General features: G+C 43.5%; 1 protein-coding gene across 2 annotated transcripts; it reads right to left on the bottom strand.

Annotated features, from left to right (window-relative positions):
* Positions 1–528: 528 nt before the first annotated feature.
* CANX (calnexin) lies at positions 529–26,083 on the bottom strand. 2 transcript variants are annotated; one of them, XM_082489982.1, is made up of 15 exons: positions 26,053–26,083; positions 13,371–13,559; positions 12,836–12,909; positions 12,267–12,325; positions 11,778–11,919; positions 10,422–10,503; positions 8,573–8,765; positions 7,453–7,642; positions 6,621–6,734; positions 6,005–6,161; positions 5,464–5,679; positions 4,932–5,051; positions 4,692–4,827; positions 4,452–4,543; positions 529–3,832 (listed from the first exon to the last, which is right to left on the bottom strand). In XM_082489982.1, exons 2-15 carry the CDS (start codon positions 13,554–13,556, stop codon positions 3,779–3,781), a joined length of 1,815 nt encoding a protein of 604 aa, XP_082346108.1. In that variant the 5' UTR covers positions 13,557–13,559; positions 26,053–26,083; the 3' UTR covers positions 529–3,778. The 2 variants fall into 2 exon arrangements, with proteins under 2 accessions (XP_082346108.1, XP_082346107.1); XM_082489981.1 differs by lacking the exon at positions 26,053–26,083 and adding an exon at positions 25,969–26,012.
* Between the last annotated feature and the right edge of the window lie 1,072 nt (positions 26,084–27,155).

Here is a 27,155-nt window from a genome sequence, read left to right as displayed (position 1 = left end):
CCTGGGTGGTGGGGTACGTCACGCCGCGTAGAACGTCACGAGCCGTGAGGGACACCCCTCTGAGCCAATAGGAAGGCGCGGAAGCGCGAGCTAAGGCGCAGAAGCGTGGGCGGGCAGCGCGGCTCGCTGGAGGCGGCCTCCGGCGCGTTTAAAAGGCAGGGGCAGGGAAGGGGCGGGGCGGCGGTGGCGCAGCCATTCAGGGGCGCCGGAAGGCGGAGCCAGAGTGATTGACAGGGAAGGTTAGGCCCCGCCCGCAGGAGCAGAGCGCGGCCCGGCCCACCTGCCGCTGCACGTCAGAACCTCGGCTTTTGGGTCAGAACGCGAGCTCGGCTCGCGCCTGGCTGCGGAGCGGGGGGAAACAAATAACCCCACAGTCCTGCAGCACCGACAATTGCCGATGGGAGACTGTCACCACCTCTTTGCCACTTGCTGAAGCCAGTGCCTGCCCCAGACCTGCTCCCTCTGCTTCGAGTCAACCAGAAGTGATAAAGATGGGGCAGTTTTGCTAATTAAACAAAGAAAACCAAGGCGGTTTAAGTTTCTTTATTGATTAGTTTTTACATATTTTCTTTTTTCAAGTTTCATCTACAGGTACCTTTCTGAAATGGACAGGTCTTTTCTGCAATTAAGATCACAGTTGTGGACAACACTAAAAAAAAAAAACAAACCCAAACCAAAAAAAAACCCCCACCTTTTTGGAACCATGATGCAACAGCAGTATGAACTGGAGAGCAGTTAAGGATGGAGAGAGTGGCAGCAGCCACCCATAGGTAACCACAGCCAAAGTAGAGCGCTGCTTTTGAGGAAGGAGGACAGAGAAAGAAACAGGGATGTGCGTCTACTGCAATTGGCACTCGCAGGAATCCCTCCTCGGGCCCAGGAGCCAGCCTTAACACCACTCACAAAGCATGTTATAGGTCACAGCCTCAAGCTGTGCTAATTCACCGTTAGCCAGACCCAAAAAGGCTCAGTCACATCCAACACCACTTTTGGAACAGGTTAGTTGGTTAGCTGCATCTTCATCAACCCAGGGAGAAACACACACACCCCTCACCCCCACCGCCGTTTTCAGCATTTTTACTGCCTTGTGTTTCAGACCCTTGGGGTTTTGGTTTGATTTACCATCTCAGTCTAACCCACCCCCTAGCACGTTCAGTGAAGCAGAGCATCCTTTTCAGAAGCTGCCACTCTCGGGTGCACACACAAGGCCCAAAACCACCTTAAAGTATTTGTAACAGTTCCAAACCAAGCAGAGATTCAGTACTTCAAGAACACAGCTACACTTTCAAAGTACTCAGAATAAGCAGATAGCTAATTTTTTTCCTCCAAGGCCTTAAAAATAAGTCATTCTGATGTTAAACTGAGCCACCCAAGTCAGAAAGCAGGATAAAAAGTAACTTTGGAGTTGTCTATCCATTTTGGAAAGTCTTCATTTATTGTAGTGATTATTTAAGAAGCATACACTATGGTATCAAAAAAAAGCCGTAACATGCAGACAGGAGACCTTTTCAGGAGATTTAGTAGAAGCAAATGTAGATTTACAGTTAGCTTTAATATAATACTATTCAAAAGCTGATAGCAGATCTTAAGTTCACTTTTGATGCTTTGAAAGAACATGTATGCACATGAATTGTTTGGGAATTTAAGGCAATTTGCATATTAAGATAAAAAAATTAGATCAATAGATTTTTACGTTGTGCTCAAAACATTAGCTGAATTGAAACCATTTACATATACTTCATCTCAAAGGACTGAGAGTCATAAATAGCAGCTGCTCCTCGATAAAAATACAGTCCTGAGAACAAGCTAGTAGCAATGCTTAAGCTATGACATCTTCCATGTCAGAGTATAAGCTATTTTTGCAATACGGAGCAGTATTTACCAGGTGTTCAACAGGCAAAGGCATTCTAAACATGCAATAGCTCCCGACAGAAGTCTGAAATTACTTCCAGTATCTTGCTTACAATAGTTTATTTGCACACTGCAGATAGATCAAGAAATCCTGCTATGCATTTGTGATCACTAGTATTTCAAACACAACAACCAAGGGATACAACATAAGGACAGGCAGCGAAAGGTGTACTACCAAAAAAAAAAAAAAACCACCAAAAAAAACCAAAACAACACAACAAACCCAAAAGCAAGGGTTTTTTTTTTTTTTAAGTAATTGGTTAGATTGTTTGCAAGGTAATTGGAACGCTCTTCCCTCCCCAACGCCTGGGAATTATTCCCCACACTATTCCTATGCTATGACCAAACAACACCGGAGTGTTTAAATTCAGTGCAAGAAGAGTAATTTCTGGACATTTAATTTCACTCTAAACAAAGGCAAAAGTTTATCTATATAGACATCCAAACGCCAACATATTTGGTACAGTGTAATGAAGTTACATAGATTTCACCCTCAGAGGTATGCTCTTGTAGTGATCACCTGCATTCCACAAAAAAGTGTTTGAAACAGTATAATATGGTAGACTCAACACTTTAAAAAAATTTATTCAGCTGGAATTGGAACTCCCTAACATTCACAATATAATTTAGGATGTATTTGTTACATGAAGAGCAGATAAAAGACTTAAACAGTTTCACATACCAGTTAAGATATTCCACATGCTCCTTCCCCACCTACAATACTGACATCTTGGTTTGGTTTCTTTTTTTTTTTTTTTCCTTTTTCCTTAAGAAATACTCAGTTCAACTTGCCTACCTGACTACCTCCCCCATTTCTGCAGGAGTAGACATACAGTGATAACAGTGAGAGGATATGGGACACTGTCCTATCCAGTGTTTGGACCCTGGAAAGGAGTAGGCCTAGCTATAAAAACAAGAGTTTGACGATGAGCTGAAAAATGAAGCGCTTCAGTAACTGAGGCAAAGCTGCACTCAGAAAAAGCTGTACAGTCACAGAGAAAGGAAAGCATCAGTGGCTGAACAGAGAGGAAAGGGGGAAGTAGTCTAATCTTCCCCTCTGACAACCCATAAGCTTTACAGAGTTCAAGAACTAACAAAATCTGTTATCTGCAAGGTCTGCAGGATTAAATGCCACGTTAAGATGACCCACTCCAAATCCTAGATCATTTGTCAACACTTAACAGGGCTTTAGCCATGTACAATATGCATATTCTATAGACTAACCCCTTCCTTCCACCCTTCTTCCTCTTTTCCCTCCCCACAAAAGAATGAAGTTGATTAGAGAGTTTCACTACTGGTTTCCCCATACATCCCCCCCAGTTTTCTTTTCTTTTGAGGGCGGAAGGGTTGTCAAATATATTGACAACTTTTCTTTTGATAATTGTTTAATTTTAAGGGATATAAAGACATTGGTGCACTTAGGAATTTACATCTTTGTAAAAAAAACTAGTTATAAAACTGCATTTTTATCACCTAGCACTTTCAAGATTCATTGTTATTTTTCACTAATTAATATATTAAATTAAGCCAAGGTTTGAGACTGGAAAAGTTCTACCAACCTACTTCAAAACAGAAAAGAATATTTAAAACCAAAAATGAAAAGGTTAGTTATGTTACATTCCAAAATCCACAGCCCATTATATTAAATGCATTCTTTCTACAGGAATGATGTTCTTTAGAATAGATGATTGCAAATGTTTTACTGCTAGACACTCCATTACATTGGATAGTGTGACTGGAACCTGTGGATGGTGAAATCTTGAGGTTTGTCCAAGTTTCAATGTAAGGTGTCCAAGGTCCTCTCCCAGAACCATGTTTGAAAAAAAAAAAAAAAAAAATCTCACAGATCAAGTTCTTATGACTTTTTTCAATCTTTCCTTGGCTTTCTGTTTCTGGGTGATCTATTCACGGTTTCCTCCTCCTGCAAGAAAGTAATTTGTGTAAACATCAAGGAAATAAAATCCAAGAATACCCTTAAAAACCATTTTGAGAAAATCTACAAAGAATAATCTACTTTCAGTTCTACATCAGGATTTAATTTTTGACAGGACCTACTGCTGCCACTACCCCTTCATTCTATACATGGCAAACACACAAATCCTCTTGTTTTCACAGAGGCTATACACTATTTGCTGAGAGTACTCCACAGCTTCTGCTGCTGTGAGAATCCCTTTAACATCAAGCAACACCCCACCCATTTTGAAGTCAGCCATTATGTCAGTGTGGAGCACTTGAGGTCACATCCTGACTGCAGACAAAGCTGAATAAGCCTTCTGCCTCAAGAAGAGGCATTCCACACAATCCCGCTCCTCTCACAATGCAGGGACTACAGCAGTGCCTTCAATGTGCCCAGCTCTGCTGAAGATGGCCACAGCAATTCCTATTCTGCAGGGTAATTAAGTTTTCCAAAGTTCTGACACTGGGATGGAGCTTCACATGAGCCAGGTTGACTTTTAACACTTAAGTTGTGTAGAACAAGCCTTACTAAAGCAAAAAAGACACACACACACGACTCCTCTCAAAAGATTAAGCACTCTTACCTCTGATGCAGGTTTCCTGTCCTCTTCCTCCTCCTCTTCCTCCTCCTCTTGACTAGCACTTCCTATGTCAGCATCACTTTTCTGCTTCTCTTCTAAGGGAAATAAAAAAAAAAAGCCCATTCTCATTTCAGACTTACCTTCAGTTCACCATTGGCTTTTTTCCGTGTCTGCCAAATCCTCCTGTTTTATTCTATCAGAGAGCAAACTTGAAACCGTTTCAAAATTTTCTAGTTTACCTACCTAGCTTTTCCTCATTTGCTTCTTCTTCCTCCTCCTCCTCCTTGTCCCCTTTGTCTTTTTCTTCCTCTTTCTCCTCATCCATCACGTCAGGCTGAGGAGCATCAGTCTTTTTGTATTCTGCAGCACTTGGCTGTTTCTAAACAAAATTGTCAAAACTCAGCAATTATTTGTGACATTAAAGCACATTTTGCTGGATCTCTTTTAAACGTTATACTACTTATTATCAGAGGAAATGCATACCTTCCCAGAACAGTAGAAAAGTACAACAAGAAACACTGGCAAAGCCACAGTGAGGATGTAGACTACCCAAAGCCATGGACGCTCTTCAGCAGCTGCCATCATCTGGCCCACAACACCAGGCTACAAGATAAAGAAAACAACTGTCAAATTCCATCCCATACACCGAGTTGTAGCAGTTAAGTTTAAGCTACAGAATTTTCAAATAAGCCTTTTTTTCAACTTTGAATATTACATTTCATACCTCAAAAAACTGAAAGCTAACCTGCACAAATACTTTTTAAAAAGTAAGAAACAGGCTAAAGTTAACAGTCCAACTGTCACAGCAAAAACCTCACAAAAGAACAGTGAGTACTCATTGCTACTTATAGTAACCATTACCATCTTATAACTAGGAACTGACATTCCAATTTGGTTTATCATAACACCGACTTTGGTACACATAGGTATATATCAATAAAGACTGTGGGAGAAAACAGCACCAATGCTCCTACTGTTCCGGACAGAAGTGCACAATTAAACCTTTATTTCTCACCTCAGCAGCACCATCGGCTGCCTTTTTCAGTCCCCATCCATCACTGGCCCAATCATCAGCCACAGCTCTTTCAGTACAGATGATAAAGTTGTCAAAAAATATGTCAGAAGTCATTGACCATAGCTCAAGTCCCACAGCACTGAAGGGAGTCATCTTGAAAGGTTCCAAGTCTTCAAAGAAATCGGGGTTTGGTATCTTCCTAGGTTTCCATATACCCTAGGAAAGACAAAAGACATTTAGCCTCACCTGCCAGAATACTATTTTTAGTTTTCAGCCCATTTTGAATCAAGAGAAAAATCAATCCATTGCACTTAATTACAATGTCTATGGGTGCAACTTGTCAGGTTTTGGGAATCAATTTTCATTTACACCCCAAAGAAGTGAAGCCAAGTAAAAAAGCACTTTGAATCTGTTCACTGGAAACACAGTATAACCATGAGAGCATTTGCATTCTTAATTACACCTGCTGAATTTAAATCATTCTGCTTTTTGTAAGAGAAATGCTGCATGGGCCAGCAGTCTAAACAATAAAAACACCAACCTGATAGTTCACATTATCAATCATAGGAGGCTTCCATTTGCCTTTGTAGTTTGGATTGTCAATCATGGGTCGCTGCCAGGTACCACAACCAGGGGCAGTTTCACATTTAGGATTCGCAATTTGAGGTGCCTCCCATTCACCATCCATATCCTCATCCCTGAAAAGGAAAATTCTGTTTTGAAGTCCACCTCTTATCTTTATACAGAATAAGACTTAGACAATGTCTGATTTCTGGGAAATTTAAATTCCTACCATAAAATGGAGATATTGAAATTTTGTATAGCATAGGTCCGTAGATAAAGACACCACAGAAGGAATGGTGATTTCAAGTAGCTTGGAAGCACAGAAGCTCAACAAAAGCCAGTCCCTGAGCACAGCCTCCCCCTCTGCCCCTTCCAAGTATGGTACAACTGCAAGATGACCATCCCTGCCCTGGTCAGCTTATAATCACAGCAGAGTTGAAAAGTGTGCAGGTAAACACAAGACAAGACTACTCAGACCAACTCTGCCTTCTATTTTTGAAGCAAGACAGCCTGAATCGACAACTTATACTTGTAAAAGCCAGTACCAAAGCCATGAAACATTTGCTGTCATATGCAACAGGCAGTAAACATACCAGTCTTCAGGCTTCTCAGCATCGGGGTCTGCTACATATTCCGGCTCATCATCCAGCCAGCCCTCTGGTTTCACAGCATTTTCATCTGCAATCTTTGCAGGAGCATCCTCATCCCTTCAGGATAGAATATTATGTATTAACACCCACAACACGTAAGAGTTCTTAACCCAAAGGCATGATTCTATGGACTCTGAACAAGTCCACTAATCTAGACAACCAGAGAGCTTCACTTCTGGTAGGGTAAGCGTGACACTGATTTCAGAATGGAATTGCCTTGTCATCTGGTACCTATACCTGTGCCTCATGGAACATGGTGCCAACTGTAAGGTAATACTACTTACTTTTCTAAAACCAACCTAGAAAGGGCATATTACAGCAAATCACGTATCTTAGTGGTTGCTGCAAACACACATTGAGCTTGAAATTGAGTCTACAGTTCACAAAGCATAGGTTCAAAGGCATTTCGGATTGTCAGATACTTCAGTCACTTGTAACTATGCATTACACACATAACTACAAACATCTTACAGTTAGACCTTCTGCAGCTCATCTTTTGATCTCATCAAGGATGAAAGCATCAGCTAGCATAGCTGTTTCAGTAACACCTTTATCTGTGGCCAACACAGTAACAGAAACACTAAACAGTAATTCCCAGAGGACATGGATCTTGTCTGCCTTTGTCTACCAAACTGTTACTCAGATGCCTAAACTGATTGTGTTTTGACAAGGGTAAGACTCAAAACCTTCTATAAGTCACATTAGAAAGACTTTTTGATCATGACCAAATTAGCAGGCTAAGGCCTCTGCCAGTTCCACCCCTCCAAGAGCTTACCAGTCATCTGGTTTAACAGCATCTGGGTCTGGGATTTTTGGTCTCTCATCCCAGTCCTCGGGCTTCTGGTCATTCGGGTCCTCAATCTCTCGGGGTGGATTCACAGGAGGAGACATATCATTTAGCAAATTCCCACTGTTGACAACTGTTTGATCAACCAGTATTTCAAAACTATTATCAGGATTCAAGACTGTAAGGGAAAAAATTCGATGTAGCCATTACATGTATGATACAAAGTGTGCATCATAAAGCATCACTCAATCCCACTGTACAAGTAAAACTTCAACAATCCAAGCTTCCTACCCAGGAACTTTTTTTTTTTTTTTTTAAAGAGTTCTTAAGAACCTTTCTCCTTATGCCAAAGCATAACTAGTGATGATGTACCACATCTCACCTTGTGAAAAAGACAACTTATTGCAGGACTCCTACTTTAAATATGCTAAAAGCACAAAGCAGCTTGTAGAGTGATTTACCACTTACCACAGCAAGTTGACTTTGGTACAATAAGTACTGATTTAATAGTAAGAATGTATATATTTACATTCTACTCAAGAATAAGACTCCCTACTACTGACCTCACAGAATTTTAACCTCACTCCTTTATCCACTGCGACCTCTGTAGTAGGAACAGCTAGAAAGATCCCCCTGAAAGATTTCAGTTATAGCTAATATATCAGACACTGTACTTCAAGAACCACTAAGTTTGTCTGGTACTCTGAAAGCAGCAAGAAAAAAGACTATTCCTCTCAATCTAAAGCCTCGTATACCCCAATTTACTAGGGGGGAGCATTCAAGCAGTTTGTAAGTGTTGATAATTATTTTGGATATACTTAGCATATCAAGTTACTCATGACTGTACTCACGCCTGCTTTGAAATTCTGTTCTTTAACTATTAAGTTCAAGGTCTCATGACCTTTCTTACATGAATCAAGACTTCTTGCAAGGAAGAAATAAGCCTTTGTATAAGACGACCAGTTTCTGCATTCAGAGCTTTCAAGTGGTTTTTAGTTGTATGGTGTGTTGACACAAATATTCAGTTGTTCATCTGGCTCATTTTATGAGCTTTTGAATCAGGAAACACAGTAGTAGTTATTAACATGCATAGTTAACAGTCACCAACCTAGAGTATAAAGGTGGGTCTTCTTATCAGTAAAGTAAGTCTTCAGGTCTGCATCTGGACGCTTTGCATGCTTCTCCTCATATTTGCCAGTCTTTGGGTTTTTGTGCCGGAAGATGAAATGCAATTTATAGTCCTCTCCACATTTGTCAGGGCCAAACATGATTGTATATGGAGTTTTATCATGGAACTGATCCTTTAAAAACAATGCAAAACTAATTCCATTATTTTGAAATATTTTGCAGAGACTGCAAATCAACAAAGTAAGCGCAGTCAATGACCTGCCTGCCTGAACACAGAAAAATAATCCAACAAGGTGTTAGAAGACCCCAGACCAAAAGTCACCAAAAAACACATGAACAGCACATGAAGAGCAGCTGTACAGATCACAAGGGTATAGTTGCCCAGGGATTTCTTTGTTCATGGTCCCTCTCCGGAGACAGCCAGATAGCTGACCCTGCTGCTGTACCTTTCAATAAAGTTGTTTATTGTTATAAAATCTGACACCTGAGACTCTGCTGCAGGAATCCTTGGGTCAAGCCTGAAGGAGGAAGCTCACCCAAGAGTAAGCGTGTGTGAGGAGTCAAAAGGGGGCACCCATGGGCTCACTGGAGTTGCCCACTGTGAAGTCCTAGCAGCTTAAGATTCAGTTGGGGTTTGTGCGACTCCTTGAATAGTGTGTGAATGTTCCGGCAGCAGGTTCTCCTTTAACAGATTTTAAAAGCTATCCATATAGAAGTATCGGTTACTGGTAATAATGACTGACTAGCTGGTCCAGCAAGTTTCTTTCACACAAAGTTATAAGCAGCATTAGAAGTGAGGCCAGGTTGTATTTAGTTTACACACTTATAAACTGGTGTACAGTCTCAATCTGAGAGCTAACTGGATATAATAATCTCACCATTGAACACTGCAAACAAGTCTATTTGTTCTCGCTAATGTTATCTTAAAGTTCAGTGCACACATAAAACTGGTTAGACAGCCAAGTAGTATTTCAGGTATCTTTTTTTAATGCTTTTAAATCTGTGTTAATAACACAATTCCAATGAGACCACAGAAGGAAAGGAGAAGGAAGGGTAACAAGCCATAAAAGGTACTGCCTATAAAGTCTAGGAAGATGGCTAAAGAAAACCCATAGGCTACAAAAGCCTGCGCAAGGTGACCCAGCAGTTAAGCTTTGTCTGAACAGGCTAAACCACTTTAGGTAGGTATATGATTGACAGAAGAGAAAATGATTCTTAATCCTTGGGAGTTGTAGCACAGTTTCTTCCATTGACCACCTTTTTAAGACAATGCATTCAAGGGTTGTTTATGAAGCAAATTGTTCTATATAGCTAGCATCTGCAGCTGAACATATAAGGTTCTATCCAGTCCAACATCAAGACTTTTTTTTTTAAATATACCCAGTAACTCACAAGGGGGTTCGTCTGTCAAAAGCAAGGCAATAAATACAAGTTATATTTTTAGTTATTTGCATTAGTCTGTTTTAGAAGATGAAACATGGAATCTTCCTTCTGCACAACAGCTTCCTGAGGTTTCTCCTCATACACTGGCTGCTTTCATAAGATACCTCCTCTTTGATCCTCAAACCCAGGGAAATCTGAAGTGTTGCAGACTTTAGCAAAGGCCTAGAACTGTTCAGCTACTAGGGAACTCCAGAGATTTCACTTAAGAAGCCAGAATATTTCAGTATTTATCCTCTCCAACCGAAAATAGCAGCGAACTGCTGAGTGCAAAGTACTTTGGTGATCAGGCCCTAAATATGCCCCTTCTACTGAAGGTTTCTTCAGGTAGAAGCAAAATTAAAAAGCTTTCTTTCACAGCTAATACTCGAAGTAGCAGCACTACTCACCAGGTTCAATTCAGGGGTTTTTGAAAGCAGTTTCACATAGGCCCCACCACATTCTATTCCGTTTTGGAAGTTTACTTCGTACCTAATTTTAGTTTTGGACAGAGAAGGGGAGAACGTGTTATACATGAGGAAAAATTACTTCTGTAATGCACTATTACAGTTACAAATTAAGAGTAAGACTGTTTTGGTTTTGTTTGCTTTAAATCACGTACCTAGTGAATATTAAAAATACATGCTGCACTCTAAGCAAATATTCATAAGGGCCTGAGAAACAAGAAAAAATGAGGACTTAGAAGACTTAACCTGACAGAAAAGATTAAAGGAATTGAGTGTTGGTCTAGAAGATTATGATCTAGAAGTAGAGAGAAGAAAGGAAGGAAAAGTTTTCCAATATGTAAGACACTGCAACAGAGATTAAGGCAAGCCAATTATTTTCCCAACAACTACTATGACGGACAGACAACTCAATTTGCAAGACTACCAAAGCAACAACAATTGGATCCTAAGAGAAGCCCCTTTAGGCTTGTAAGCATACAACAGTATATTTAGGGATGCCAAGGAGCCTGAAAAAGGCAAAACATCTCTGTCAGGAATAGGCTAAGTATGCTTGATCCTCTCAATGCCAGCAGCTGGAGTGGATGACCACTGGGATTTATTTTTAGCCTTGTATTTTGAGCCAAAACTAAACAGTCACGAAAAGCAAAGTGACCAATTCATTATCTTGTGCAAGTATGAATCAGCTTACTCTTTGTTTAAAACTGATAAAGTAGGTATTAATCCACAATTCAACTATTCAGACTGAATGACTTTGTTTTTTCCCCAACTTGCATGCTAACATATGTACAATTAGATTCTTCCACATCAGTCATTGCCAAACAGAGCTAGGGAAGCTGTTCATCTTCCATGACAGAGGACAAAGGAAGGAGGAAACAAGTGAATCTTTACCACTCCGTCCACTCCATCTTGGAAACGGGGCAGTTCACTGCATAAGGAAGTACACTGACCTACATACAGACCAGCTTTTGTCCAAAAGGACAAGGACTTTCACAATTAGCAGTACAAAAGTCAGCTGCCTGACCTTGTTACTACAATCAAATCAAGTGAACTGAACTCCCAAGACAGGTTACCAAGTCTAGTTTTCACAGCCTTCTTTCTTTTTCAGGTTTCAGAGGTACCCATGCTGTTCCTAACTTCCCACTTCAGGAATCTGGGCTGCTATTTTACTCTTACTTAATAGGTTATAGCATTTTGTGTCATCTAGACCTCCAGTCAACAAAAGCTCAATTATGGAATTAACCTCAGCCTGCTATCATGTCACCCTTGAAATAACAGAACACTAAGTTATCCTTCACTTACTGTATAATAAGGGGTTTGGTATCAAATACAAAAGGCTTTGAAAGTCTGGATGAAATTGCATGATGCTTGGCTCGAGTTACCAACACAAGCCCTTTGTCTCCTGGAAGCTTAGTGTCCTTCATGTCTTGGACTTCCCATTTACCTGGAGAGAAATTAACCGAATGTTATCAAAACTTGTTCAAGACCGACTTTGTTTAGCTCAAATTTGAACAAGATAGCAGGCATTCTGCAATAACACACTGTAGGTTACCTTATCAAGTTATTAGTGTAACATCTTCACTAAAAATTATTTTAAAATCCCCAGGTGGGTATTTTATCTAAATCAGAACTACACTTCATATTGTTAGCCAGGTATATAAACACTCCTCCCATTTTCTTCAGTAAATACAATTTTAACTGGGAAACAGAAAACAAAGACTTACACCTCTTCTTCAGATAAGACAAGAGACATCAGAAACATCTATCACCCAAAACCTGGGTTAGACTCACCATCATATTTGGCAATCTCATCATCTGTATCATCTTTTTTGGCTCTGGAAAGGATCCATCTAGAAGACAGACATCCAATTGTTAGAAAACCATACTCCCCCACCACCACCACTAAAAATCCTGCCCTTAAGATAATGCTTGCTGTCCTATGACTACAACCCAGTGTCTTGATCCTCTGAGGAGTTCTATCCCCATGCCTGCAAAGTCTTCTGCATTTGCCACTTCCCACCCCAACGCTAAAGTATGATCGTGGCTTCAGTGTCTTGCTCTTGTAAAAAAAGTAGTACCTCACCATCCTCATGTTATCTGAGGAAAGTAAGAAGTCAGATGAAGATTAAAGCATTACATATGTATGGCTCACCTCCCCCTTGTTACTAGAACTTAAGGAAATACCAGTTTAGCTTAGCACTTTAACAGCCAGCCTTGTATAGTCACTGCTGCAATCCTCCCCAAGCACTACCCTTTCATTCAATTTTGAGTAACACAGGTTCTAAAGAGGGTTTAATTGGCTTTCACAAAGTTTTTTTTAATTATTTGCTATACCAAATCATCCTTCAGGTTATACTCACCCATCCAGAGTTCCTTTATCAAAGGACTCTGCAAAATACACCTCACCAGTCGGGACTGGGGCCCTGTAGGTAACCTGTTGGAGAAGAGAGGCATTTATGCACCTTTCAAGTCATCTTCTCTACTCCAAGAAACACAGACATATACAGCTCGCATTCCCCCTCTACACTCAAGTAGAGTTTACCTGGAACACCCTTGCAGCACAAATACAGAAGTTACATAAACATTGCTGCTTGTGCCAAGCCATCATGCTCTTGTCTGCAACTAAAACTAAAATATATATCTAGCTGGAAACATCGGTGTTAACTCCTGGTAATCACATCACAGATTTCAAAAGTAGATCTAAGTTTTCAGGAAGAATGCGGGGGACAAGAATAGGAACAAAGCAGGTAGGCTTAATTCCAAGCCCTACTCCCTTATAACATCTTTAACATCACAACATATTAAATGTTAGCAAAGTAAAGACAACTCTGATCAGACTTACATTAACCACAACACAAGCAGTAATTTAATTTTAAAAGAAGTTCCATGCCAAACCTTTGGAGTTGGAGGAGGAGTGCTTGTTTCAGGCTTCAACTCTTCTACCTCCTCAATGCCATCGTCCAAGTCATCCTCAATATCAACTACATCATCACCATCATTGTCATCATCCGTATCATGTGCCCGGACAGCAAGAGTTCCGAGAGCTAGCAGGGTCACATACAGTAGCCATTTCAGCTCCATGATCTGAATAAGTAAAACAAGGCAAAAAGAGGTTAAGCCAGCACTGCACCCAGAGCAAAACACTGCTTCTTGGTACAAAACCAAGCATCCAAGACAACAGGTGAAGTGTCTAGTCATACCACTGACAGAAAAGTGCAAACTCATCTTTTCAGCTGTTATTTACTGCATCTGGCTGGTTAAGAGTGCTCCAAAAGCTGGAGAGGAATACAACATAAAGCTAAATATTTAATACAAAACAGAATTAACTGAGTGGAGGACCATGGGTGCAAGTTCTGCAGATGTATCATAATTTTGCTCTTGCACTACAACAGTCCATAAGCAGAAGAGGAGATACATATACACAACACCCCAACCTATGTATCTACAAAAGCCTAAACAAAACACCTGTTTCTTGCTTATGAAGGACTTAAAATGCATCATGAAGAACCGAGATTTCCATTCCATTCAGAAATTGAAATACAGTTATCTAGCTCTTTCAAGCATGGAGTAATCTATGAAGTAATGAATCTCTATCTCCTGTTCATTAATTTTTTTGTCCTTTCACTGTAGGACACTGGCATTTTCATTCACTAGTCCCCTTCCTCAGGTTTTATTACCGAACTACTGCCAACAGTCATTGATACTACTGCCCCATGTCTTATAAGCAGTCATACAGAGGTAGACTCAGGAAGAAAATTTCTTACTATTTAACAGTTGATTTCATTCTCCTCTTACAAGCTCTAATTTAACAGGATAACCAAAGAAGAAAACTGCAACAGAAGCTTTAGAGAATTAAAATACCCCACTCTAATTCGTAAGGTGCCCAATGCATTGTCACACCTAAAATGTGTTAGATCTTGGCAAACATAGTTCAAAAGACCTAGTACAGAAATGAGTTTCAATTTGACTTACTTTCTAGAAAAAAAAATACACAATCAGTGCACCTTTAGATTGCTACAGAAGGCAACACTCCTAGCATGCTGCCCAGTTTATCTGCCAAAAAAAAAAGCCAAAACACAAAAACAACCTGTGTCTTGCTCACTTTTGCTCCTTTGAATCATTCCAAATTTTTCTTCCAAAACCAGAATTGTAACTGAGACTAACACTTTTTTGAAAGCACATACAAAACCACACATCCCCTCCTTCCTCAGGCTGTAGCCCTGTAGACTTACAAACATAACTCAGGCAGAGTTAACAGTGTCCATAGGGGCGTAAGTTCATACTAGAAATCAAACTTTCAACTTTCCAAAACCTGTTTAGACAACTAGAAGAATTTAGTCTTAAAGGCTTAACAGCACTACCCAATACTCCAAAACTATGTTGCATACCAGATCTACCATTCTTAGATTATTCTTTAACTTACTTCTAACAAGAGGGGATGTTTTATAACTACAACAAAACTGTATTTTAAAGACTTGTGCTGAGGTCACGTTCCGTTTGTCACTACAGCAACATGCAACTCCAGCCAGTTTTCTAACAATAGTGATGGCCTTGAGGATTATGGTCTAAATGCACACTCACAACCCTCCCCCTCACAGTTCAGGCAACTGCACTGAAACACCTCTGAGCCAAAAGGACACCATTCACAGCATGAACAGCTGACAAAAACCCCAACTTTCAAGCGTTGTTACATATGAGCAAAGCTTGTTTGCTTACTGCACAGTGTACAATCAAATTTGAAAACAGGTACAGACGTGGTAGCAGGTGATAGCTCTTATTATTAATGTGGGAACCACAATACAAACCCAAGGCATGAACACTGTCAAGCAAACATCAGTACCCTTGGAAGTTCAAGCACCTCTTGCATAAATAGCACATTCTCTAAATAAACTCATGTCCACCAGCATAAAAACAGTACAGAAAACAAGAGCCTGAAACTTCATTTGAAAACGTCACCTTTAGAGCCCTGGATGCGTCCTGTGCGACTGAAGCAGCTACAGATGAGATGGCACAAGGACACCTTTCCAAGAGAAGGGCTGAATTTTGTCTTACCTCACCAACAGGGCTTCACCAAATTCATTTTTAGCAGAGCTAAATTCAGGAAGACTTTACACCAAGTTTTATAACTGCTTTCAAATTATATTATGCAGATAGAATGACCTCTTCATGATTTGGAAAGTGATACGAGGAAGTTTATCTTAAAAATACAGCAAGGTTAAAGATAAGTCAATACTCTCCTTTGAAGTGAAAGGAGTTTCTACATACCTCCTCCCAAGCCTGTGCAAAGGATATTACTTAAGGGATTACTTGTATGCTAAATAATTAATCTCACCAGTAGCCAACCAGCAATAAACTTTTGGTGAAAGAACTAAATCATCCCCCTCTAACTTCCATGCCAGTACTGAGTCCACACATAATAATTACCTACTTCACAATCCCACCCCAACTACAATCCTTGGGAAATATTTGTCAGCAGCAAAGGGACTTTGGTAAATGCCAGAACTTCTCGCTTGGCTAAAGTGGCAAAGCTGCCCAGCCTCATGGTGCAGGCAAAGTTGGTCCAGAAATTCTTCTGTCCAAGCAGCCTAGTGAAACCAGGCAATTCTGCCAGTGACCCATACAGCAGGGGCAAAAGCTCGGCTGGTGGAAGCAGAATAGCAAGCAGAACTGCAACCCTGGACTTCAGCAGGGCAAACTTTGGCCTTTTCAAACAATTACTAGGGGAAATCCCGTGGACAAAGCTATTTGAAGGTAAAGGTGCCCAGGATGGTGAATGAGATGGGTGCCCTAGTGGTGGAGGACGCAGAGAAGGCAGAGTTACTGAATGCCTTCTTTTCTTCGGTCTTCACTGCTAAAGCTGTCCCTCATGAATCCCACACTCTGAAGGCAAAGGGGAAGGTCTGGAGAGAGGAAGATTTTCCCTCAGTTGAGGAGGACCGTGTCAGAGACCACTTGGCCAAGCTGGACATTCACAAGTCCATGGGCCCTGATGGCATGCATCCGCGAGTGCTGAGAGAGCTGGCGGATGTTATTGGTAGACCACTCTCCATCGTCTTTGAACGGTCATGGAGAACAGGAGAGGTGCCTGAGGACTGGAGGAAGGCCGACATCACTCCAATCTTCAAAAAAGGCAAGAAGGAGGACCCAGGGAACTACAGACCGGTTAGTCTAACCTCTGTCCCTGGGAAGGTATTGGAGCGACTCATTCTGGATGTCATCTCCAAACACGTCGAGGAACAGGAAGTTATTGGAAGTGGTCAACATGGATTTACCAAGGGTAAATCATGCTTGACCAATCTGATAGCTTTCTATTATGTTATAACTGGTTGGCTGGATGAGGGGAAAGTTGTGGATGTCATCTACCTTGACTTTAGCAAGGCTTTTGACACTGTCTCCCATGACATCCTCATTAGGAAGCTGAGGAAGTATGGGCTAGATGAGGTGACAGTGAGGTGGATTGAGAGTTGGCTGCGGGACAGAACTCAGAGGGTTGTGATCAGCGGCACAGAGTCTAGTTGGAGGCCTGTAACCAGTGGTGTCCCCCAGGGGTCAATACTTGGTCCAATTTTGTTCAATATATTCATTAGTGACCTGGATGAGGGGACAGAGTGTATCCTCAGCAAGTTTGCTGATGATACCAAACTGGGTGGGGTGGCTGACACCCCAGAGGGCCGTGCTGCCATCCAGCGTGACCTGGACAGACTGGAGAGCTGGGCAGAGAAGAACCTAATGAGCTTCAACAAAACCAAGTGCAAGGTCCTGCACCTGGGGAGGAAGAATGCTAGGCACCAGTACAGGTTAGGGGCGGACCTGCTGGGAAGCAGCTCGGAGGAGAAGGATCTGGGGGTCGTGGTAGACAGTAAATTATCCATGGCCCAGCAATGTGCCTTTGTCGCCAAAAAGGCCAATGGAATCCTGGGCTGCATAGGTAAGAGTGTGGCCAGTAGGTCGAGGGAGGTCATTCTCCCCCTCTACTCTGCACTGGTGAGGCCACAACTGGAATACTGTGTCCAGTTTTGGGCTCCCCAGTTCAAGAGGGACAGGGAACTGCTGGAGAGAGTCCAGCGAAGAGCAACTAAGATGATTAAGGGCTTGGAGCATCTGCCTTATGAGGAAAGGCTGAGAGAGCTGGGACTCTTTAGCCTGGAGAAGAGAAGGCTGAGGGGAGACCTTATTATGGCATACAAGTATCTAAAGGGTGGGTTGAAGGAGGATGGAGCCAGGCTCTTTTCAATGGTTCCAAGTGACAGGACGAGGGGCAATGGGCACAAGTTAGAACACAGGAAGTTCCGTTCAAATACACGGAAACAGTTCTTTACGGTGAGGGTGACAGAGCACTGGAACAGGCTGCCCAGGGAGGTTGTGGAGTCCCCTTCCCTGGAGCTTTTCAAGACCCGCCTGGATGCAGTCCTGAGTAATGTGCTCTAGGCAATCCTGCTTTAGCAGGGGAGTTGGACTAGATGATCTCTAGAGGTCCCTTCCAACTCTGATGATTCTGTGATAGCTGGTCAGCATTCAGGGACTGCTTCTACCAAGCTCAAGATCAGAGCATCCCGACACATAGGAAGTCAAGGAAGGGAGCCAGGAGACCTGTGTGGCTAAACAGGGAACTGCTTGGCAAGCTCAAGTGGAAGAAGAGAGTTTATAGATCATGGAAGGAGGGGCTGACCACTTGGGAGGAGTACAGGGCTGCTGTCAGGGGATGTAGAGAGGCAACTAGGAAAGCTAAGGCCTCCTTAGAGTTAAACCTGGCAAGAGGGGTCAAGGACAACAGGAAGAGCTTTTTCAAATACATGGCAGATAAAACTAACACCAGAGGCAATGTAGGCCCACTACTGAATGGGGTGGGTGCCCTGGTGACAGAAGATACAGAGAAGGCAGAACTACTGAATGCCTTCTTTGTCTCCGTCTACTCTGTCGGGGGCTGTCCTGAGGAGTCCTGTTCTGCTGAGACCCCAGATGAAGATGAAGTCAAGTCAATGGATGAGTTTGCCTTAGTTGATGAGGACTGGGTCAGAGACCAGTTAAGCAACCTGGACATCCATAAATCCATGGGTCCAGATGGGATGCACCCGCGGGTGCTGAAGGAGCTGTCTAAAGTCATTGCTGGACCACTCTCCACCATCTTTACCAAGTCTTGGGAAACGGGCGAGGTACCTGAGGACTGGAGGAAAGCAAATGTCACTCCAGTCTTCAAAAAGGGCAAGAAGGAGGACCCGGGTAACTATAGACCGGTCAGCCTCACCTCCATCCCTGGGAAACTGATGGAACAGCTTATCCTTGGTGCCGTCTCAAGGCATATCAAAGATAAGAGGGTTATTAGGGGCAGTCAGCATGGCTTTTCCAAGGGGAAGTCATGCTTGACCAACCTCATAGCCTTTTATGAGGAAATAACGAGGTGGATGGATGATGGCAGAGCGGTAGATGTGGTCTACCTTGACTTCAGTAAAGCATTTGACACGGTCTCCCACAGCATCCTCATGGCTAAACTGAGGAAGTGTGGACTGGATGATCGGATAATTAGGTGGACTGCGAACTGGCTGAAGGAGAGAAGCCAGAGAGTCATAGTCAATGGGGCGGAGTCCAGTTGGAGGCCGGTGACCAGTGGAGTGCCTCAAGGGTCGGTACTGGGGCCCATATTATTCAATATATTCATCAATGATTTAGATGCGGGAATTGAGTGTACTATCAGCAAGTTTGCTGATGACACTAAGCTAGGAGGAGTGGCTGACACGCCAGAGGGCTGTGCTGCCATCCAGAGAGACTTGGACAGGCTGGAGATTTGGGCAGGGAATAACTTAATGAAATACAACAAGGGAAAGTGTAGGGTCCTACATCTGGGCAGAAACAACCCCAGGTTCCAGTATAGGATGGGGAGCTACCTGTTAGAGAGCAGTGTAGAGGAAAGGGACCTGGGGGCCCTGGTGGACAGCAGGATGACCATGAGCCAGCACTGTGCCCTTGTGGCCAAGAAGGCCAATGGCATCCTGGGCTGTATTAGAAGGGGGGTGGTTAGTAGATCAAGAGAGGTCCTCCTTCCCCTCTACTCTGCCCTGGTGAGACCGCATCTGGAATATTGTGTCCAGTTCTGGGCCCCTCAGTTCAAGAGGGACAGAAAGCTGCTGGAGAGAGTCCAGCGTAGGGCAACTAAGATAATTAAGGGAGTGGAGCATCTCCCTTATGATGAAAGGCTGAGGGAGCTGGGTCTCTTTAGTTTGGAGAAGAGGAGACTGAGGGGTGATCTTATTAGCATTTATAAATACATAAAGGGGGAATGTCATGAGGATGGAGCCAGGCTCTTCTCAGTAGCAACCAATGATAGGACAAGGGGTAATGGATTCAAGCTGGAACACAAGAGGTTCCACTTAAATTTGAGAAGAAACTTCTTCTCAGTGAGGGTGACAGAGCACTGGAACAGGCTGCCCAGGGAGGTTGTGGAGTCTCCTTCTCTGGAGACATTCAAAACTCACCTGGACGCCTTCCTGTGCAACCTCATCTAGGTGTTCCTGCTCCGACAGGGGGATTGGACTAGATGATCTTTTGAGGTCCCTTCCAATCCCTAGCATACTGTGATACTGTGAAGCTATGCCACTCCACACATCTGTGCTCCTGATACAATCATAAGCACCTACCCTGCAGGTCTACATTTATCAGTTAATGTTCAGTCTGAATTTGAGGCCTCATGGAACCTCATTTCAAGGTAGAGGTACTATCTGTTCACCTTCCCAAGCAAGCTTTTTTTCCCTACCCAAAAAATAAAGCTACAAGCATGAAGAGAAGCTAATCCAGTTTCATGTTCTTACCTCCTTATAATCATTGACACGCAGTATTCACAAGTTTATATCCCTACAGAAAGCTGTTTAGGACACCTCCTACATATCAAATCAGTCCCAAATTCAACATAAGCTACCATTCATATACCTTGAGTACAGAGTGGTAGCATCTCCTGCAACTGCCAGGTGTCATGCCAAGCCCTTTATTCTATTAATCTGTATCAATACACTAAATTATAAAAAAAAAAAAATAAAAGACACTATGTTCTCAGAAGAGCAATTTAAGTGAAGCACACATTTTCGATATTTAAAAAACTGCTTTTATGCATAATGGATGCACTGCTACAGGAGAAAATTTCAACTTCACTTCACACGATCCTTAGGGACACAACATAAACATGATTATGCCCTAGTAAATTAGGTTATTCCTAAATAGAAAACAGAAACAGAGGAAAGGGGGAGAGAGAAGAAACATAGGTTTTACACAAAACAGGCATAAACCAATTTTTCAGTGGAGCTTTAAGTTGCTAGCAACTATAGGTGTTCACTTAGTCACCTAAAACATAGGCTAACCTTCAGACGCACAGCCACCTACTCCATTATGATCAGATTTCTCCCTCGAAGTGTCCGATTTCCAAGCAATTATCATCATTAGCCATTTTTGACTCTGCCTGCACTTCCCTTCTTTAACCATGTAATATTTCTGAAGGTTAGTGTATTTCTGATCACATAACTGCCAAAAGCCTTTAACAAAGGAACCCTTTCATAACAGGCAAGAGCTTCTGATGTCTCCATTCTACCTCAGCGCAACCCTCATTTTCACCATAACACTGCTGCACATCACAGACAACCAGAAGTTCATCTACTTTTTTTTTTTTTTTTTTTTTTTTTTTTTTTAAGGTCTTTAGGCACTCATAGACATTGGCACACCACTTGGACCAAACAGAAAACTACTGCAGTATAATACCAAAGTACCAACTAGGAAGAGACTTCAAGACTGCGAAGGCTAATAAATCATTTGTTCTACATCTGTGTTCATCCACAGCCAGTTTCTATGCTAGAAAAAGTATAGGTGACATTTAAGTACCCTTCACCAACTCCTGATTGTCAAAAGGCCAAAGCATTTTCCCCTGGAATTTACAGAAGCTACAGCAGAGTGCTGAAAACAGACGCACTACACAGACTTTACTTTTTACAAAGTAAAAAACAAACCAAATTGTAATGAGATTCAGAGACAAGATCAGCTTCTTGCCATACAAATAGCACTCTTAAAATGCAGGGCTAAGCGATTGGTACCTTTGGATTTCAAGGCTTTCAAGGAAGTCATGCAGCTTTGGAGATTTATTTTTAATTAGAATTTCCCCTTCACTGTGCATAAAGGAGAAAGTTCTTCTTGATTATTGGCATGGCACTGGAAACAGTTGACCCATACAGCAGTCAATTGTCACCACTCTCTCCAACATACATGTCCTGGGGAAGGACAGACAGCAAGAGGTCCCACACAAAGGATGCTATCATACTTCCAGAACATACTATTTAGAAAGTAACTTCCCTGTCAGGTCAAACAGAGCCTGTAAAACCAGTTTAATCATCTCCTTGGTTACTAATCTATTTGAGTGGTTCATCAAGCCAGTTCTTCACATTCCATATTTCAGAATATATAACTACATTTGAATTGCTGCTGACTAGCTAGTTTACCACTGTCCTGGTTTCAGCTGGGATAGAGTTAATTTTCTTCCTAGTAGCTGCTGCATTTTGGATTTAGTATGAGAATAATATTGATAACACATATTGTTTTAGTTGTTAAGTAATGATTTTATTAAGTGAAGGACTTTTTCAGCTTCCCACAGCTCAGGATATAGATAGGGATGGCCAGGGGGTGAGAATTTGCGATCGCTGTTTGGGACAGGTTGGGCAATTGATCATCAGGTGGTGAGCAATTGTACGGATCACTCATTTTGTATATTCTTTTACCATTATTATTCTTTTCTCTTCCTTTACCATTCTATTAAACTGCCTTTACCTCAACCCATGAGTTTTTTCCTTTTTCTCCCTATCCTACCTGGTAGGACGAGAGAAGTGAGTGAATGGCTGTGTGGTCCTAGTTACTTTTTTTTCTTTTAGAAGAATTAACAGTCAGATGAAATGGGTCTTAAATAAGCCACTTACTATGAACTACACCTCAGCAACTTAACTGGAAGAGCATCAGTGGTTTCTATTTCAGCAGCATCTGAAATGACAGCTGAATAACAAATATAGGAAAAGCAAATTTTGTTAGCAAGTCCTGTGTTCCAAATACTGGATTTCAGTATGGTATTTACAGTGGAAGCACACCAGTAAAAACAAGCACAATACATTCTCATGCAAGGCAAGAATTATGGAAGAAAAATTTAAAGGCACAAAAGTAAAGAAATTCATCACAACAAAAAAATACAAGGAGACAAGAACAGAAAGGCTGAGACACAGACACTTATGTTCCCCTCAAATGACATTTTCACAGTTTCCAAGCAAAGGCTTGGCTACCCTACTTTGCAGTCCACTAGTTTCTTAAAAGTCAGAACTACTGAACAGCAGAGGAAACCTTTTCTACATCTCACAAACCCTCCACCTTCCTCATCCCAGCACCTCTGCAGTGCCAGGGTAACTGTTTACACAGCTTCATGATGAACTAGCAGCTGCTTTAAGATGGCTCGAAGTCCTCCTGCCGTGTTATTTTAACCCTGAATCAATACCCCAGTCCAATCCAGCAGGCAGAGGCAAAAAGAGATGTAGCAGGACAAGTGCAAGTACTGTGAGATAAAGTAAGTAGCCAAGGATAAAGGAAATTAAGCTGTTGGCAGCAGAGTCAGCTTAATGCCACAGTTTCATGTGCAATTCTGTCATCCGCTCTTGTCTAAGACCTGTCTTTAGGCAGATTTGGGATATCTACATTCTATGGCAAAGCTGAACAACTGTGTGGCCAAGCACTTTAATTTCAGCAACAAGTACATTACTTCATCATCCCTCTGAGGAGGATATAATAAAATTATATTCATAAATGCAGCAATTTGCATGATGCAGACAACACTATTTTTTCGCCTTAAATGCTTGGTTTTGCAGGTAGACAGCTTCCAGCATTGTGAAGAATCCACCTTTAACATTATAGCTCAATGAGCAGCAGATAAGGCAAAATTAGAACTGCCTTGCTCACAACAGGGCAGAAGCATGAGCTCAGGGGTGTGCAGTGGTTTGCTCCCTCCCTCCCCCCTTGTTTTTTTTGGGTTTTTTTTTTTTTTTTTTTAATAATTTATTTTAAAGGAAGAGGTGGCTAGATAAGGTTTGAGGAAAAAGTCTCCTGGAAAGGATTAGCCAAACCTCTCCTGGAGAGCTTGACAGTCCCACAGAAAAAGCTGCCTTCTATTTGGGTTGTAAGGAACACAAAGCAGGCAAGAGATTAGGTGTGAAAGGTGACAGCAACAAAGCTTGCTTTTAATAATCATTTCAAATATGCCAGTTCCTAAAAATAATGTACAACAGTGCAGACACAGTAAGGGAGAAAACACCATGTTCTGTTTGTCAGCAAAGAGATCATTCCCGCAGAACTGGAAGTCCTTGGAGGGCAAAGACAGAACTGCAAGGTTTTTTGACCATAAAACAGATGGGCTCCCAGGGAAATTACATTAGGCAGGGGGAGATCTGGAGGTGCCCCAAGATCTTTCAGACCACCATGCCTAGAAATCAATTCAAGTTTGCCCTGCTACAGAATTGACTCCAGCAAGAACAGGCTGCCATCGAGATCACTACTAGAGGCAGAAAAATGAAAGGCCAGAAAAGGAAGTAAAAGGCAGGGCTAAGTACAAGTCACAGTGTACTCTCAGTAAAGGATTTATTCGTTTACTTAGGGGGAAGTGCTGCAGCACATCAAATGAGAGGGTAATCTAACGGAAGCTGCAGGCTTTCTTACTGTTTTGCATTAGGCTTCCCTTCCTAGGGGAACAGTTGATACCAGGAAGCAGTTTACATCTTATACTTGTGATGAGCTTGTGATGTTGTCTGTGAATTGTACAAGTATTCCCTCCATAATATTTTTTTTTTAACTAGATATACTGAGACTTAGTATAAACACAAAGTTTAACTCCAAGTTTTTTCTAGTTTTGCTGTGTTTTGGATAAGCCCATGTAATATGGCCAAATCACCAGTAACGAGGTTTTTGAAGTCACGTCAAGTGCATTAGAGCGTTACCTAGAGTAACATTTCAACTTATATTTAACCAGCATTTTATCTGTATTATCTCTTACAATATTATAGTTCTACTGCCTCCTTGCAATGCTAGCAACAACCCAAACCACAGTGGGTAAAATGTGCCATAAAACGTATTAGCTACACTTATTTGACAATGTTAAGTAAGTGTACTGCATTTAGAAACACATTACATTCCTAGAGACATATAACATACTCTAAATAAGTTCCAGAAAGAGTTTTCCACAATGCTCTGCAGAAACGCTGCAGCGTTAATCACGTCAACACTAATAATAATAAAGTCTGGACCTTTACCATTACTACTACTACTATTAATACATGTCTGCTCTCCTTCACAACCAAATCACCTGCAGCATTTTTCCTTCTACAGCCTAGAAAGTTCTTAACCACAAAGCTGCATGTGAAAGTTCACTCTTTAGAATCAGTACAGACAAGAAAATAGTAGGCTACGCATGTTTTAATTCAAAGGTGTGGGGTGTTTTTTTGTTTTAAAAGCACACAATACAACCCTCAGCCGAAAATGAGACCTCAGTTGTCATATATACTATTTTGAAGACACCCAACACGAATTATATTCGGGCAGTAAAAATCAAAGCGTGCGTTTTATGTCCCCAAAATTCTCAGACCTTGCTGGTGCAGAGTCTCTTCATCTGTACTTCACCTTTGGCCTCCCTCGCTCTTTGATTACCACATCTTCCCCACCTGTTGGGCCTCCAGTTCCATGGCTTGATCTCCCCCCCGTTCCAGAGACTTCCACTTCACCTCGCACAGCCCCGGACCAGGCCATGCGCCACGCTCTGCGCCCACCTCCCCTTAGAGCTCTGCAGGCCTTCCTACTCATGGAGAGCACTTTTAGGCAGCTCGAGATTATTTCCACGCGTTAGCAGCCGACATTAGAACAAGAAGCCAGACAAAACCCAAATCCCCACGCCAGCCCACATCCACCTCTGACCCCGGCCTCCTCCCGCCACAGAAGCCGCTCCCCGTCGTGGTGTGGGGTGAGACAACGCCAAGTGTCCCACCTGCCCTGCCACAAGCCGCTCCCCAGCATCAAGGTCCCAGAACTTACCAGAAGACCCGCCACTCCCCGCCAGGCCGCTCAAAGGCCTACAGGGGCCGAGCGGACTCCGGCGGGGCCTGCGGCAGCCCCGTACCCGCCCGCAGCCGCCGGGCCTCCCAAGGCACGGCCGCCCCTCTCGCCCCAGCTCTCGAGGGTCCTCATCTCCCCCCGCCCCCGCCGCACGCCTCCCCCCCCACGCCGCCCACCACACCCAAAGCCCAACTGCATCCCTCCGGTACCCCAGGCCCTGCCCGCCGCACGCCCCCCCAGCGGGCCCAGCTCCCCCGTCGCCTCACCCCGCCGATCCCCCGGCATGCCCCGCGGTCGGAGCTGCTCCCCCACCCCAGCGGTGGTAGACCTGCCCTGCCCAGGCCAGGCCAGGCCAGGCCAGGGAAGCCGGGGGAGGGGAGGGCACACTCACCCGCCGCAGCCCCCGCCGGCTGCTGCTGCTGCCCCCAGCCTCGCCTCGCCTCACCTTCTCTCCCCTCCCCTCCGCGGCCCTCACCTCCGTCACGTGTCCGCGCGCCCAGCGCCGCCGCCGCCGCCCGCCTATCTACCGCTCGTCAGCCCCACCCCCGGCCCACCCCGCTCCACCTCTCCCATTGGCGGAGAGCGCGCCCGCCCGCCCACTCCGCCGCCAGTCCGGCGCCTTGACTGGCTGGCATCGCCGCCGCTCAACGACCCGCCCGCCTCAAAACACGCCCCAACGGCGCTGCCCTTCGTGGAGCGCTGTTATTGGTTGGTGGGGTTGTAGGAAGTGTTGGGTGATTGGCTGGTTGGCTGGTTGAGAGGAGGCCGTTGAAATGTGGGCGGGGACCCAAAGGATCTCCATCCAGGGGCGCTGCGGTGGCTGGCAGGACGCTGCGGGCGGCGGGAGCGGCCTGAGGTAGCGCTCGTGACCCCCCCCAGCCGCGGCCCTGGGCACGGCTTCGCCGCCGCCCGCTGCCTCAACGGCCCCCCCACCGTGGGGATGGGGTGGCCCGGTCGTGGGGAGGGGCTGAGGGCGGCCCTCGCCCCACAGCTGCCGCAGGCCCTGAGGCGAGAACGCAGCGGCCGAGCTCGCCTCACTGTGCGGCAGCGGAGGAGCCCTGGGTCTACCTGTGCAGCTGGACATACCGGGGGGGCTCACCCGGGAGGTCTGTCCCGGGGGGCCACGGGCTGTCCCCAGTGCCTGAGCACCATGATATTAAACAGCAAAGTCATCTTTACGTCTGTCTTCTTGTTCCTTAGCTCCTTAGAAAGGGTTTTCAAGTTTCCTGCCTATTCAGTATATCTAGTATTTTTTACTCAATTCCAAACTGAGGGTTTAAGGAAACCATAAAAAGTGACGCGTGCTCCAATGTTAGAACGTGGCAGTGCTGCTCAGGCAGCTGCTCGTTTAAAGGCCTTGTTTAATATCAGAAGCCTTAAGCTGTGCTATATTTCTAAAATTAACTGCCTGTATTTCTGCAGAGGTGAAATACCGTGTAAACACTCAACAAGTGCACATCCAAACACGTACAGAAGCACAGGGAAATGCCTATCCCTGCTGTACTGACTGGGAAGGAGAGGCTGGAGGAGGTGGCCGGTTTGCATGGGACCACGCAAGTACCTGTCAAGAGCAAGGTG

The sequence above is a fragment of the Vanellus vanellus genome, assembly GCF_965231255.1.
Source record: "Vanellus vanellus genome assembly, chromosome: 13".
Taxonomy (NCBI): Eukaryota; Metazoa; Chordata; class Aves; order Charadriiformes; family Charadriidae; genus Vanellus; species Vanellus vanellus.
This window is presented reverse-complemented; position numbering and strand designations above follow the sequence as displayed.

Bases quoted from the DNA above. Each gene is read 5' to 3' on its own strand.
- CANX (XM_082489982.1), bottom strand. From the start codon at position 13,556: ATGGAGCTGAAATGGCTACTGTATGTGACCCTGCTAGCTCTCGGAACT. The intron at 10,504-11,777 runs GTAAGTGAAGGA...AACTAAAATTAG, and splicing joins ACCAAACCCCTTATTATACA to GTACGAAGTAAACTTCCAAA. The intron at 6,162-6,620 runs GTATGTTTACTG...TTTCCTTTTCAG, and splicing joins GCTGAGAAGCCTGAAGACTG to GGATGAGGATATGGATGGTG.